Below are 12,634 nucleotides of genomic sequence, written 5' to 3' on the forward strand. Positions count from 1 at the left end.
GAGGGTGGAGTCAGGCTCTTTTCAGTGGTGCCCAGTGACAGGACCAGAGGCAGTGGGCACAAACTGAAACACAAGAGGTTCCACCCAAACAAAAGGAAACACTTTTTTACTGTGAGGGTGACTCAGTACTGGAACAGGTTGCCCAGAGAGGTCATGGAGTCTCCATCCTTGGAGATAATCAAAATCTCTCTGGACATGGTCCTGAGCAGACTGCTCTAGGTGACCCCTCTGCCTTATCCTCTTGCAGATAGCAGTTTTTATGGAAGGAAACAGAAGGAAGAGGAGAGGACAGTAGTTTCTATAACGGAAGGTTGTTAGGCAGAAACTAGCCCACTGAGGGAATAGATTGCTCAATGTATAAGGGTGGTACAGAATATTTATTTGGAGCAAAGGAAACTGAGAACCAGACAGCATTTCCTGGCAGGTTCAGCATGTAAATCCCTGAAGAAGGATTCCTCTTTATTACCTGTCTGCTCAGAGTTTATGACAAAAATGTAACAAAGTGCTAGAGCTGATATCCATTAAGTAAGCGTACCTGTAAACAAAACCAGTAAGCTGAGCCATTACCCTTGTAAGAAACTCACAGTTTTACGCAGTTTTTTAATTCCCATTTGCAGCTCTTTCTTCTGGTTAGCAAATCTCTGAGTCTCTTCTCTAATGACCTGACATACAATAAATATATTGTTGAAAGACAAAAAAAGACAAGAAATAAAAAAATTGAAATAATCTAAAAGAACATTAGCTGTACAGAAAACAAAACTCTAAAGGGATTAATAACTGAAACAGATATAATCCTAATTCAGTAGGATGATTCTTAGAATTGCTCAAGAGAAAAAAGATTGTACAACCAGGTCATGTTGTAAACTGGTTGTACAGCAACAGAACATAAAAGAAAGAAAATATTAAAGAAAGAAGTAATTACAAGTGCAATGACTACAGACACACTGAACTGCACAAAGCCTACTTCTAGAATTTGTTAAGTGTTTTACATTCCTTAGATTTTTTCATTCTCACTAAGCATTTCCAGTGGGATATTTAAAGACACGAGTAAACTAACATCTGTTACTCACTCTGGAATCTGTGAAATTTTCTTTGCCCCTACAGCCTTGCTAATTCATCATTTAGGAAAAAAATTGCAATTAGTCTGCAGCTGTGGAATTTGCTTTCTAAAATAAGTTTACAACTTTAAGTAGGATCATGGCTATTGATTGAAAGGAAGGGGTGTATCATTCTGACATTGGATGGACTCCATCCTCTAAAAGTCAGGTGCAAGTCTCTTAGGACATTTAAGAGCAGCTTAAAACAACCCAGGACTACATTTTTGCCATTCAACCTTTGCTTCTCATCACCTGTCCCTAGCTGATACTAACAGTCATATGGTACTCGTGTGCATGCACAGTCCCATGGATTTGCCAAAAAATCTCAGCAGAGACACCAAAGCATGAGTGCCAACATCAAAGCAGAAACAGGAATACACGTCTGGGAAAGGGATGGAGAAGATGCCACTTTCAGTGGCAGTATGTCTTAGATTGACTTGAGCATCAGAATCTGGAAAGTCACTCCTGAGATCATGCAGAAAGCAATGATATTTTGCGTTGTCTTAGCACTGAACTGCAAAAGCTGGATAAAATACACAGCTCTGGCTCATATCAGAAAGAACCTCCTAGCATCCATAAATTCATATTTCTGGGAAGAAAAAAATCTATACTAACATTACCATAGCAGTTTCCAGGCTCACAAAGTGCTAAATCCCCTCTCGGTAGACAGTTAGATCTCTGATGCATTTCACTTACAGAAAGCTTTGGTTACATAACGTACTCACCTCAACCTTAATCTGAAATAAACCTCAGGGGTTTTGTAATTAATGTCATATTGTTGAGTATTGATTTATCAGTGCAGTAGAGGTTGTTATTCTGGCCCTTGGGAAGAAAAGAGCACCTGCTTGGTTTCTAGTAATAATCTTCTGTGCAACTTTTTGACATTTAGAAGAAAAAAGTCTTTATATGTTTCTAAAGGAAGCCAATTTCTCTGGCAAATTTTTTTTAGTTTACTCCTTGTGTAGAAGTGGTCTTTCGGTCTTTAGAGCTCCTGTTGTGATAGGTACCTTCTCTAATGTGTTTATAACCTTGACCTAGGATTTCTAAAAGTCTAGATCACAATGACTTAAAGAGAGATCCAAATGTCAAAAAAGCTTCAGAAACTAGATTCCTTTTACAGCATATAATTTGGCACCCCAAATCACTACAGACTCTTGAAAACTCTGGCTTTGATTAATACTTCTATGAAAGTTCTGTATTAGTTCTAAGAAAGTACCTTCTTTATTTTCTGATCTATCCATGTCATGTCATTGGTACTGGCTGAATACAAAGGGGTGACATTTCCATCTTCTTCTGTCACCTCTACATTGGAAGATTTAAGTGGTGATTCCTGAAATTAAGGATATAAACACCTACTTCAGGTACTTAGACAGAATGAGAGAAATGAAATAAAAAATGGACTCACATTAGAAGCAACACCACCAAATTTCAGAGCACGTTACAACATTTTTATTCCCTAACCAGTCCCCAGATTTGATCCTGCAAACCCTTGCTATTATGCAAAGCCTTTTGACTCAAATGGGCTGACTGTACTAATCTCTAATCACTGCTTTGCTTGATTTCAACAGGAAAATACAGGACTAGTAACCCACGATGTATAGCAGTAACATCACTCTGGGAATGACAGAACTTCGCATGAGGAGAAACTGATTTTCACAGAGTTTTCCGTGGTTGAAGAAACCAAGTGAAATTGAAGATGTGAATGTCATCTTCCCATAACTATTCCATTTCCTTGACTATACTATTCCACAAATTAATAATTAAGCATATTCAGCCCATCCTCAGGGGTATTCTTCTACTTTTACAAAAAGATCAGAGTTTGTTTTGAGGACAGTTTTTATCATGTGCAATTTTAGGTTAATGATCAAACTTTTTTCCCCCCCATAAAGATAAAGAAAATACCATAAGTTTCTCTTCTGGAAGTGATTCCAATGCGGATTCTGGGTCAAACTGCCACTCTGCCATAGATTTTAAAACCGCATTTTCATTCAAAGTAGACTTGTTCAGTATAGCAAGAAGAGACTGCCAGTGAGAAGCAGCTTCTTTAACTTCCATTTTCTTTATCTTCCTAGTAAACAGAAAGGGAACTGATGTATTTTTTTGTGTATTAGGGAAAAGGATGAAGTATGAAATATTCTTTATAACACAATTATTAAATTGCTTAAAAACGCCTATTCAATGTTTCACATAAAACTCAATATTGTTTGAGTTCTTGAATTGCATAATTAAGTGAAGTTTCCACAGAATTAGAAATTCCAAAAGATGGATTACCCAGATTAGAAATATTGCTCTGGCGAAGTCATTCTTGATCTATGCATTTAACTGAAAATTTGTTACACCAAAGAAAAGCTGTAGTTTCAAGTGTCTCTTACTCCTAATGTCTGCTAAGAGTTCTCTGTTGGCACAGCTGAATTCCCATTAAAGCTGTGATGTCTCCTAAATGCTGAGTTAAAAAAGTATCTCATGAGATTACCTCCCTTACATCCCCAGAGAGCCCCTTCCAGATGGTTTATTTGAGAGTTATAAGCAGCTCACTCTGGGTAATATTTATCAGAAGATACTTCTATATGTTTTATTGCAACCATACCCAAAGTACAAGACTTTTCATGAGCTAGGGAGACTGCCTCTAAAGATGAGAGGGGTGGTATAATTTCCATCCAACTCTTCTCCTCACTTTGAGACTAATACAAAGGAAATCTAGAATCACAAGTAGATGCAAAAATCAGTCTGTCAAGACGCAAGAATTTACATCATCAATATTGGTTTGCCACTTCATACATACTTCCATTTCAGACACACCAGGGCACCATCATTTTCGCCATTAACGAGGATGAATTTGCCATCCAGCGAAAATACCATGGATCTGATTCCCCCTCCTTGATATGAGTGGCAATGCTTTCGAGCAAGTATATCCTACAAAAGTCACAGAAGCAGTATCAGCAAATATGTTTCTGTAATGGAATATGTCTGTAAACTATGCTTCTTTATTTTTAGATAAAAGTAAATCCAAATTGTCAATACAAAGTACATAAAAGACTAGGATTTATGAGTTTAAACTTTTTGACTACAGATGGGGCAAGTTTGTAGTAGACTGATTTTGCAGGAGATAAAGAGGTACAGTAAAATTGTCTACCCTAAGATTTACTGGAGAACAAAGTAAGTAGTTTGTATGATGTTATAGACATTCGTTATAAAAACAATTGTAATGTATAATGCTACGTCAGTTCACGTCCAACATAAATTTTTCTGGAACACCTTATATTCCAGTGAAGAAAAGCCTACAGTAAATGAAAGTAACTTTCACACCTCTCTCATGTAAACCAAACAAAGCCTGTGCCTGGATGCCTACCTACCATAGTAAAAGTATGATAGATGAACAAAACACCATCCTTTGCTGCTGATGCCAGCCACTGGCTGTTGGGTGATAAACAGAGGAAACCTGATCCAAACTGATTGGTAGGAGTCCTCTCTTCTGATAAAAATACTGATGAATCTTCCAACATATTCTGCCAAACAAACAAAATGTTAGCAGCAGTTCAGATGATGCTATTTTGAGAAGACTAATGAGAACTTTGTGGGTTATCATGTGCATTGCAATTTAAAATGCTGCTGATTTGCTTCTCACCTCTTCAAAAGGGTCTATATTCAGTATGTTTGGGCCTGGAGTTTCTTGGCTCAGAAAGTATAGGACTTGTCAAGGAAGAATGCTCACCTTTGGAATTACCTTCTTGCTTGACCTGACTCTTAAACTGAGGGAGACCTCTGAGCTGCAGAGAGCTCCAGTTTATCAGCAGGCAATGAAAGTGGCTTCCTGAAGCCCCCACTACTTCATTTCAAGGCAGAGCTGGGCTGGGTTTGCAGTTGTGTCTTAGAGTCATGGGCTCACATTGGCTCAGTTCCTTCTATAGCTGCATATTCAGGTTACTCAGCAGACTGTACAAAAGCACAGCTTCAGTACAGAAGCTACATGAGAAGTGCCTGCAAGCTCTATGAGTTTAAGAACCAATATTTGGCTTTCTCTGTAACAGAACAAGGAGATTGCTTTTGCCAGGTTTCTGAGCAGGTGGTAGGGTACTGAAAGTTGATGTTTATGGATGGAGTAGGTATTTTTAGTGCAGAGAGAATTTCTTTAAGAAAATATCCTGCTATATTAACTTCATCTATGGTCTTTGTTCATTGTTATTTAACCACCACCCAAAATAAAGCAGCTTTAGAGAATTACCTCTTCAGAGAGACGGTATTTACAGATGAAAGGTGCACAGGTACAGTAGCCATACACAACGTTATCCTTCAATCTGACTGCTGAGCTCAAAGGGTAATCCAGATCATATTGCTCCTTTTTAATGGCACTAGCATTAAGCATTCCTTGTTCATTAACATACTTATCATTATCTAAAAGATTGAAAAAAGAAATAGGGAGGAAGAGGCATCACTACGACTAATGCAGGTGCTTCACCTATCAAGTAATTATGAAAACCAATCTCAGCAAGGGGAGAGCGTTATGTGAGTTTTCAAGGAGGGGACTGGGAATTAAGATACCTGGGTTTAACACTAACTCTGTGGGTTGTGCTGATATAGCCCACTGCAGTAAAGCAGAGAGAGAGCTCTACTAGCTCTGAAGTACTAGAAACAGTTTAACCACAGTAATGTGACAATTTATATACATGAATTTACCCTGTTTCTTGGGTATTATGTAAGCAGTGAATGCTAATTAGTTTGCACGGAGGGTTACGTCATCATTGCTTTCATCTAGAACTTGTTTAGGCATCTCTGCCATGAAGTACACAGAGCCTGGGTGGTATTGGTTAAAACACTTAAGTTCACATCTTCAAAAGGGCATTTTATTCTTTTAGGTTGCTTAATTTGAGCTTTAACGAGACACCTGAAATTAAGACTGATGCAATAACTGTAGATCTTCAGTAACTCTGAAAATCAAGTAGCATTTTATACGTCTAAAATTGGGCCCAAAAAGAAGCCCAACATAGTGAATATTTAAAGAATACACTAACTTCACTGAAAAGTACTTTTTAAAAGTTTGTAAATTTTAAGGCCTTTTAAAAATAATATGTAATTAACCAGAAAATCTGACACGAGGTTTACTAACAATTTTATGGAAGTTTTCTCCACAGAAGGCTTTGTTAGTAATTCATTTGCATATCATGTGAGTAAAATGATATAAAAATAGAATGATGTTAATAATGAACACAGGCTGCCTTTTGCTGTAATGTGATAGACAGAAGACATCACTGACACCTTAAACTATATTGATTTGGCAATTCTTAAGTGGAAGAGGCATAAAACTGAAGTGCATAGTGCCACTGCCAACCAAGCTGGCTACATGATAGAATAGAATAGATGAAGACACCAAGCGCAACACTAGCCTGTGCTGTGCCTTAGTTAATTTAATGCATTTAAGCCCTTTCCTGAAAACTGAATTAGCTTACCTGCTGATTCCAGAAAGTGCTCCAAATCAATGCATTCCTAGAATATGTTTTAGATATTCCTACAATATCAGACACAAAAGTTTTGTGATCACCCATGACACTCAGGTCCATTTTTTCTTGCTTATAGTACCTCCAAAATGCTATAATATTATAGCAGTGCCCTGAATGGCACAAATTACTGAGTTGTTTCACAGTTGAGGATGGCATATATGGAACAAATCATGAACAGTAATTGAGAATTTAGTGTGGGTTACCCAATTTAGTGAAAGACTAACAGGTTCCCTTCATTTTACTTCCATATTATGAACAGAGATTCTAACTGATGTTCCAATATGTACATTGCACACTGCAGATGCACAGGGACAGATTTCCAGAAAGCGAACGGAGGAACGCTATTCCTAAGTCTCCTTAATTCTTTCCTTTTCCTCACAGGGCAAATTTTTTCAGAGAGTGTTTCCATGTAACATTGCTTATTGGGATACTAGTTAATATTTTAATTAATAATTTATTTATTAGTAAATAATAAATATTAACAGATTAATTGTTTTATTAATAAATACGTTTACCTTTGTGCTTTTATATAGAAACGCTATAACAGACAGGGAATAATTATTTTTTGAGCTATGTCAACCCTTAACCTTTTCCTAATGAGCTATCATATACCTATAATTCTTTGAAGAGGCTGGTGGGATTGATTCCACTTTGAACATCTGATATGCTAGTCTTGCATATGGGTGATGCCAAGCACAAGGCTGACTTTGGGCACTGCCAACACAGTAGTAGTAATAATAACAACAATACAGCAACCAGTAGTAGTAGTAGTAAAGTCATGGCGTTGTGATTCTGCTTGTGAATTACTTCTTCCTTCCTTGGCTTTCCCACAAAGTATCAGTCTTTCTGCGGGAATGTTACAGCTGACTATAAATCTACAGACTGCTCTATGAGAAATGGCATTCCAGGATAATGTACAGCTGAGATGAAGATAGATACTAAGATTGTTAATATTTTGTATTAAGGGACGGCAATAATATGTTCTTGCCTTAGAAAAATATCACATAATATATATTTCAATTCTTACCTGTTGTGAGTGCTGCAGCTAGACAAAAAATTTCCAGTCTTGCTCGCTGGACATCTGCTACATTAAGAAGTATGACCACTTCAACTAAGTCATTCCTGAAGTCAGAAACTACAGAAAGATCCAGCACTTCATCCGCAACCACTGAAGCAGGTAGGGAACAGCAATGCAAATTGTTACTGAATCATGGTAACATTGTTTTTACTAAGGTATCACGTGAAACAATATGAGATCCATGTTCAGAACACATCTCAGCTCAACCACACAGTTTTGAACTTGCATTAAAATGGCAGACAAGCCACAACCTGGTTTCAGAAGGCACTGCATACACATAACTTCAGCTTCAGGCACTGGGTGCTGAGAACGCTAAGCACCAGAGTGGTTTTATTACATTAAACATTCAAATCTGAGTTTACATCCAGCTTGAATTGTAGCAATTTTGAGGCTGTCTGCCGAAAACTTCCCAATAAAGCACAGAAAAGCTCCTCTAAGAAGCCAGCCAGACAATGAGAACATGATCAGGCAAATTCTGAAAGGCATCTAAGGAGATGTAATTCTATATTTGCCAAACCAATTAAAATGATAATGTCATTTATATTTCAAATTATGATGATCTATATGCACTGATGACATATATAAGTATGATGTTACTGGAATTGAGAGACTGCATAAATAAATTTAAAAATTTCAGAAGAATTTTTTTGAGTTAAAATTCCATCATTTTTCATTCTCCAGTATCAACCAGCAAAGCTGACAATTCCAGCAGTCCTTATTTTAAAGATGTCAGTGCAGACATTTCTAACAGGAGATTGCACCCAGCTATCATGGCCTACAGTTTTTTAGTGTAAATTCTCATATGGTGAGCCACAAAGGCCCTAAGTTCTTTGGCAGCACTATTACTTTTGTTGTCCTGGAGTTGAGATCAGTTGGTCAGCTAATCCATTCTCTTCCCTGTGACTTACATATGCCCTGGAAGAAAAGTAATGTTGGGGTATTTGCTAACAGAGGAACAAAATTACAAAGTTAAAAAAAAAAAAAAGATTGGCCAGGACAAAATATGGTTGGGAAATAGGTGGGAAGAATATGTTTAGTCCTCCTGAAAAATAAGTAGAATGATGGCTTAGTCTGACCAGCAAGTATACTTAAAATACAGCAAATAGCGAAAACACAATGTGATTAATGTTGTTGCATATATTACCTACATATCCAAGAACTTGGAATAATTTTGAAGGCCGGGCATCTAGAATAAAGATATATCCTTCTGCAGCTCTAGTGATGAGGAACTGGCCACCCTGATCATAACTAGGTGAAACATAAACCAAGTAGAAAAGAGTTCAATACAGTCAATAAAAAGGGTTAAATAATTCCACTCCCATAGCTCTGCTGAATTCATTGAGGGCATAAACACAACTGAAATTTCAGCTTCTAGGTTTACAGGGTTAGAGCCTGATCTAAAGCCCAGTGCTATGAGTGCAATTTCTAATTGAGTGGGTGGTCAATTACTCCACAGCAGTCTATGCTAACAACTTTATTAAATCTTTCTTTGAAGTTCACTTCTTTAAAAACAAAACCACTGTACAGATTTTGGTATTATTTTGAATAGACATGCCTTTGTTTACATTGATTCGACTTTGAATAAGTTGCTTTCTGAATCTATTTTAAATGTTTTGTCTTAGGTAACTGAAAAGAGATCACATCTGAGTCTCCAAATAACAGGCAGATTTATATTAAAGTTTAACAGTTCAAAATCCCTTCTCTTTTTTAAAAAGTAGAAGCAATATACTCCCAGTTTTTTCAATAATTGAAGAAAAAAAGAACCAACGAAACAAAAAAAATCCCTTTAGGTCACTAGTGCTAATTACAGGAAGACTGGTAAATTCTAGAACTGTAGGCAAATAAATAATTAATATAAGAAGGGATGACCAAAAAGCTTAAACTTAACTTCATAAAACCTCAAATTTTTATTCAGTGAGAAATAACCCTCTAAATTCAGATACATGGAATTATGCATAATTACGGCATATGGTGATCTGTCAGAAAGGATCTTCAATGCTTGGTTAAACCTTCTTAAAATAGAGGTTTATTGTATTTTTTTCATATAAATCCTGCTACTACTCCTTTTGCAAGCAATTCAGGATACGTTGGAAAAAATTGAAGCTGTTAAAATATTTTACTTTGTTATTTTTAGAATAAAAACTTCAAATTTTTTGTTCAACTAACAGTATTACTCAAGCAAGAAACTGACAATATTCCTGCCCTTTTTACTAGATACTTACTGCAAAGACAGCACAGGAAATTTGGAAAGAAAAATTCTGTGAACAACCCGTGGAGCTTCGACGTTGGTAACATCAAGGAAATAAATTTGACCTCTTTTGGTCCCTACAGCAACACAGTTGGAGGAGGGACAGCAAGCCATAGCAGTTGCCTACTTGAGAAGTAAAAGATACTTAAAACTTCTATATCTTTTAATATATTATGCTGTATGCTAGTATGCAATTTCTTTTACTATGTAAAAGTCCCTAAAATTTGGAGAAGAAACCCCAAGTGGTTTATCTAAAAAAACTTTTATTTTAACAAAGAAAGGATTTTAGAGACATCATAGGCATTTTTACCTATGCTCTGTATCTACATACCAAAAGCTAATTCTGCGCTTCTCAGAAAAAAACCCATAATATCCACTATCCAGATTTTAAGTGAAAGAAGTTCCATCTAAATAAAACAGTGAGTGCACTGTTATGTGTGCAGCTGTAATAGAAAGGGAATTTTTTTTCTTACCAGGTCAGATTTCAGGGTTTGAATGCATCTTAAATTCGGACAAAACATTAACAGTTTGAAGTATCTTATCAACTCAATTCTTAAAACCTGTTTTTCAGATCAGTCAAGGCATTTAATTTTCCTTTCAGTTCTGACACTCACTAAAAATAAAAACTTAATAAACACAATAAAAATTTAGATTGCTATTTACAAATATATGCTTAAAGACACACCACTAGGACATTCGGTTGAAATGTTTCCTCTGCTTTATGGCCAAGTTAAATACATGATTAGTTCAAGGAAACATTCTGAAAGATAATATTTTTTAAATCTCTTTAATGGGTTCTTTGAAGACACTACTGAGCTTTCCTCAGCACTGGTTGATCAAAATCTGTGGAACATTAGGCTATGAATTGAAAAATGTTAAAGAAAACTTTAAGTATCAGTCACTATATAAGCTCCTGGTTACGTGTACCTCAATATCAAGGTTTAGCTTGCTGAAGCAAGTTCCATCTTCCAGGAACCAAACTTGTACTTCACCTGAAATTGTTACAGACTGTTGAACAGAGAAAAACATAGTCAAAAGAGGGTGGAATAACCAAATAGTCTGGAAGTGACTAGTGATCTCCTATAGAATATAAATTCAACTAAAGCCTGAGCATAGCAAATCAAGGGTTACTAGTTTTGTTTGCAATTTTCTTGCTTTTCCTTTAAGTTCAGTTGCTGTAAGGTACACATACCTAAGGAAAAGGTTTAATAATTTTTTTTAATTGCTGCAACTACAGGAATGGTCTTCAAGCAGAATGAGATAATCTAGTGCAAAACATGCAAGCTTGATCAATATTAGGACACCCACCATTCAGCCAGCAATAGAAAACCCTGTTTATAATTTTCTTTGCATAGAAAAGGGCTTAAGGAGAGGTCTTGCTTTCTCACATGAAAAATTACGCATATCATAATGGTGTTTGAGTTCTTATACAGTCAATTTTGTAATTCCACAGTAATGTATGGCTAGTGATCAATCAACCCTCACATTATTCATTCAGAGTCAGATAAAATTTATCATTCCCATGCTAACGACAAACAAACTGATTCAGCAAACCTAACTTATTAAGACCCCAGGATTCCTAGGCTTGCTACTTGAAGAATTCATTGCCTAGAGATTAATCGGACTTGCTGGCTAAAATATATGTTTTGTGGAAGTCAAAGACATAGGAGGAAAGCAAAGAATTTCTCAGAATGGACAGATCCATGAGTAAGACCTTCTTAGTCCCTGGACCCAGCGCAGAGGCATCTCTCAGGCTGTTCTAATTTGTGCTGGAGGCTGAAAAGATCAGTAGGAAATTTTTGTTCCAACATCTGTTCTCTGAATTGAATCCATCTTTTGCTCAGCTATGTTCCTGAACTACAGTGAGTCACATAAATCAACAGCAGAACCAATACAACATTTTAGCAACCCGTGAATTATCCACTCTAAATTCTAGGGCAAGTTCTGACCCTTTTATAGGCCATACATGAATTAATCCCATTTACTTCCTTAACAAGAAATCACGGAACTGTAACAAATATCAGAACAGTCCCAATCTCTGCAAGGCTTTTGATTTTGTGCCTTAGCAACATATTGGTTACCTGAAAAGAGCCACTATTATATAGAAGAATACCATTTTTTACCACACAGTACTTGTTCCCTGGAGTAAGAAAATCAGCTGCCAGAAAACAACTGCTGCATGCGTCCAGGAGTTTGACAGCTTCTCCACTGTGGGCAGGTTTGTAAGTATAGACTGTCCCCTGACAAATAAAGAGAAATAATCCATCACTGGGCTACAAAACTTTTTATTAAAAGCTTTCAAAGTCTTCAACAAAAATTACCCATCTTTCTGAGCTTCACTCTTTGAAGTTTTATATTTGACTAAACTGAGATAAAAAGTGCCCACTAGAATTCAGCCGAATTTAGTGGATCATATTAATTTACACTAGCTGAAGATCAGGTTAGTTCATTTTAGAGTGATCCAGCTAGTCACATTTTCAGGAAGTTTTGTTTCTTAAAATTGCTTTAAAAAATAACTTTAAAACACCCTATTTCATGTTACTCCAGGAATCGATAAATATTCTAAACCAACATAAAACACAAATCATAAATCTTAAGCTTTAAGAGATATTTTTACCTAAAGATCTCAAAGCCTCTTAGAAATGATTCATAACTAATATGGACAAAGTTTTTAGAACTTCTGTACTCGTTTTACAAAGGGAGAATGAAATCAGAG

The 12,634-nt window shown here is 36.3% G+C and overlaps 1 protein-coding gene across 1 annotated transcript in view; it reads right to left on the reverse strand.

The window, feature by feature from the left end:
- Window positions 1-12,634, reverse strand: part of CFAP43 (cilia and flagella associated protein 43) — a 50,492-nt gene that overhangs the window by 19,214 nt on the left and 18,644 nt on the right. Inside the window, exons 9-19 of the mRNA XM_064464101.1 lie at window positions 12,042-12,158; window positions 10,846-10,926; window positions 9,893-10,041; window positions 8,815-8,918; window positions 7,620-7,760; window positions 5,320-5,489; window positions 4,451-4,603; window positions 3,880-4,010; window positions 3,000-3,165; window positions 2,314-2,427; window positions 585-662 (exon numbers count right to left, since the gene is read on the reverse strand). Of these exons, the coding sequence (XP_064320171.1) occupies window positions 585-662; window positions 2,314-2,427; window positions 3,000-3,165; window positions 3,880-4,010; window positions 4,451-4,603; window positions 5,320-5,489; window positions 7,620-7,760; window positions 8,815-8,918; window positions 9,893-10,041; window positions 10,846-10,926; window positions 12,042-12,158 (1,404 nt within the window). The remainder of the gene's footprint in view (window positions 1-584; window positions 663-2,313; window positions 2,428-2,999; window positions 3,166-3,879; window positions 4,011-4,450; window positions 4,604-5,319; window positions 5,490-7,619; window positions 7,761-8,814; window positions 8,919-9,892; window positions 10,042-10,845; window positions 10,927-12,041; window positions 12,159-12,634) is intronic.

This window comes from Phalacrocorax carbo, chromosome 12 (genome assembly GCF_963921805.1).
Source record: "Phalacrocorax carbo chromosome 12, bPhaCar2.1, whole genome shotgun sequence".
Lineage (NCBI taxonomy): Eukaryota > Metazoa > Chordata > Aves > Suliformes > Phalacrocoracidae > Phalacrocorax > Phalacrocorax carbo.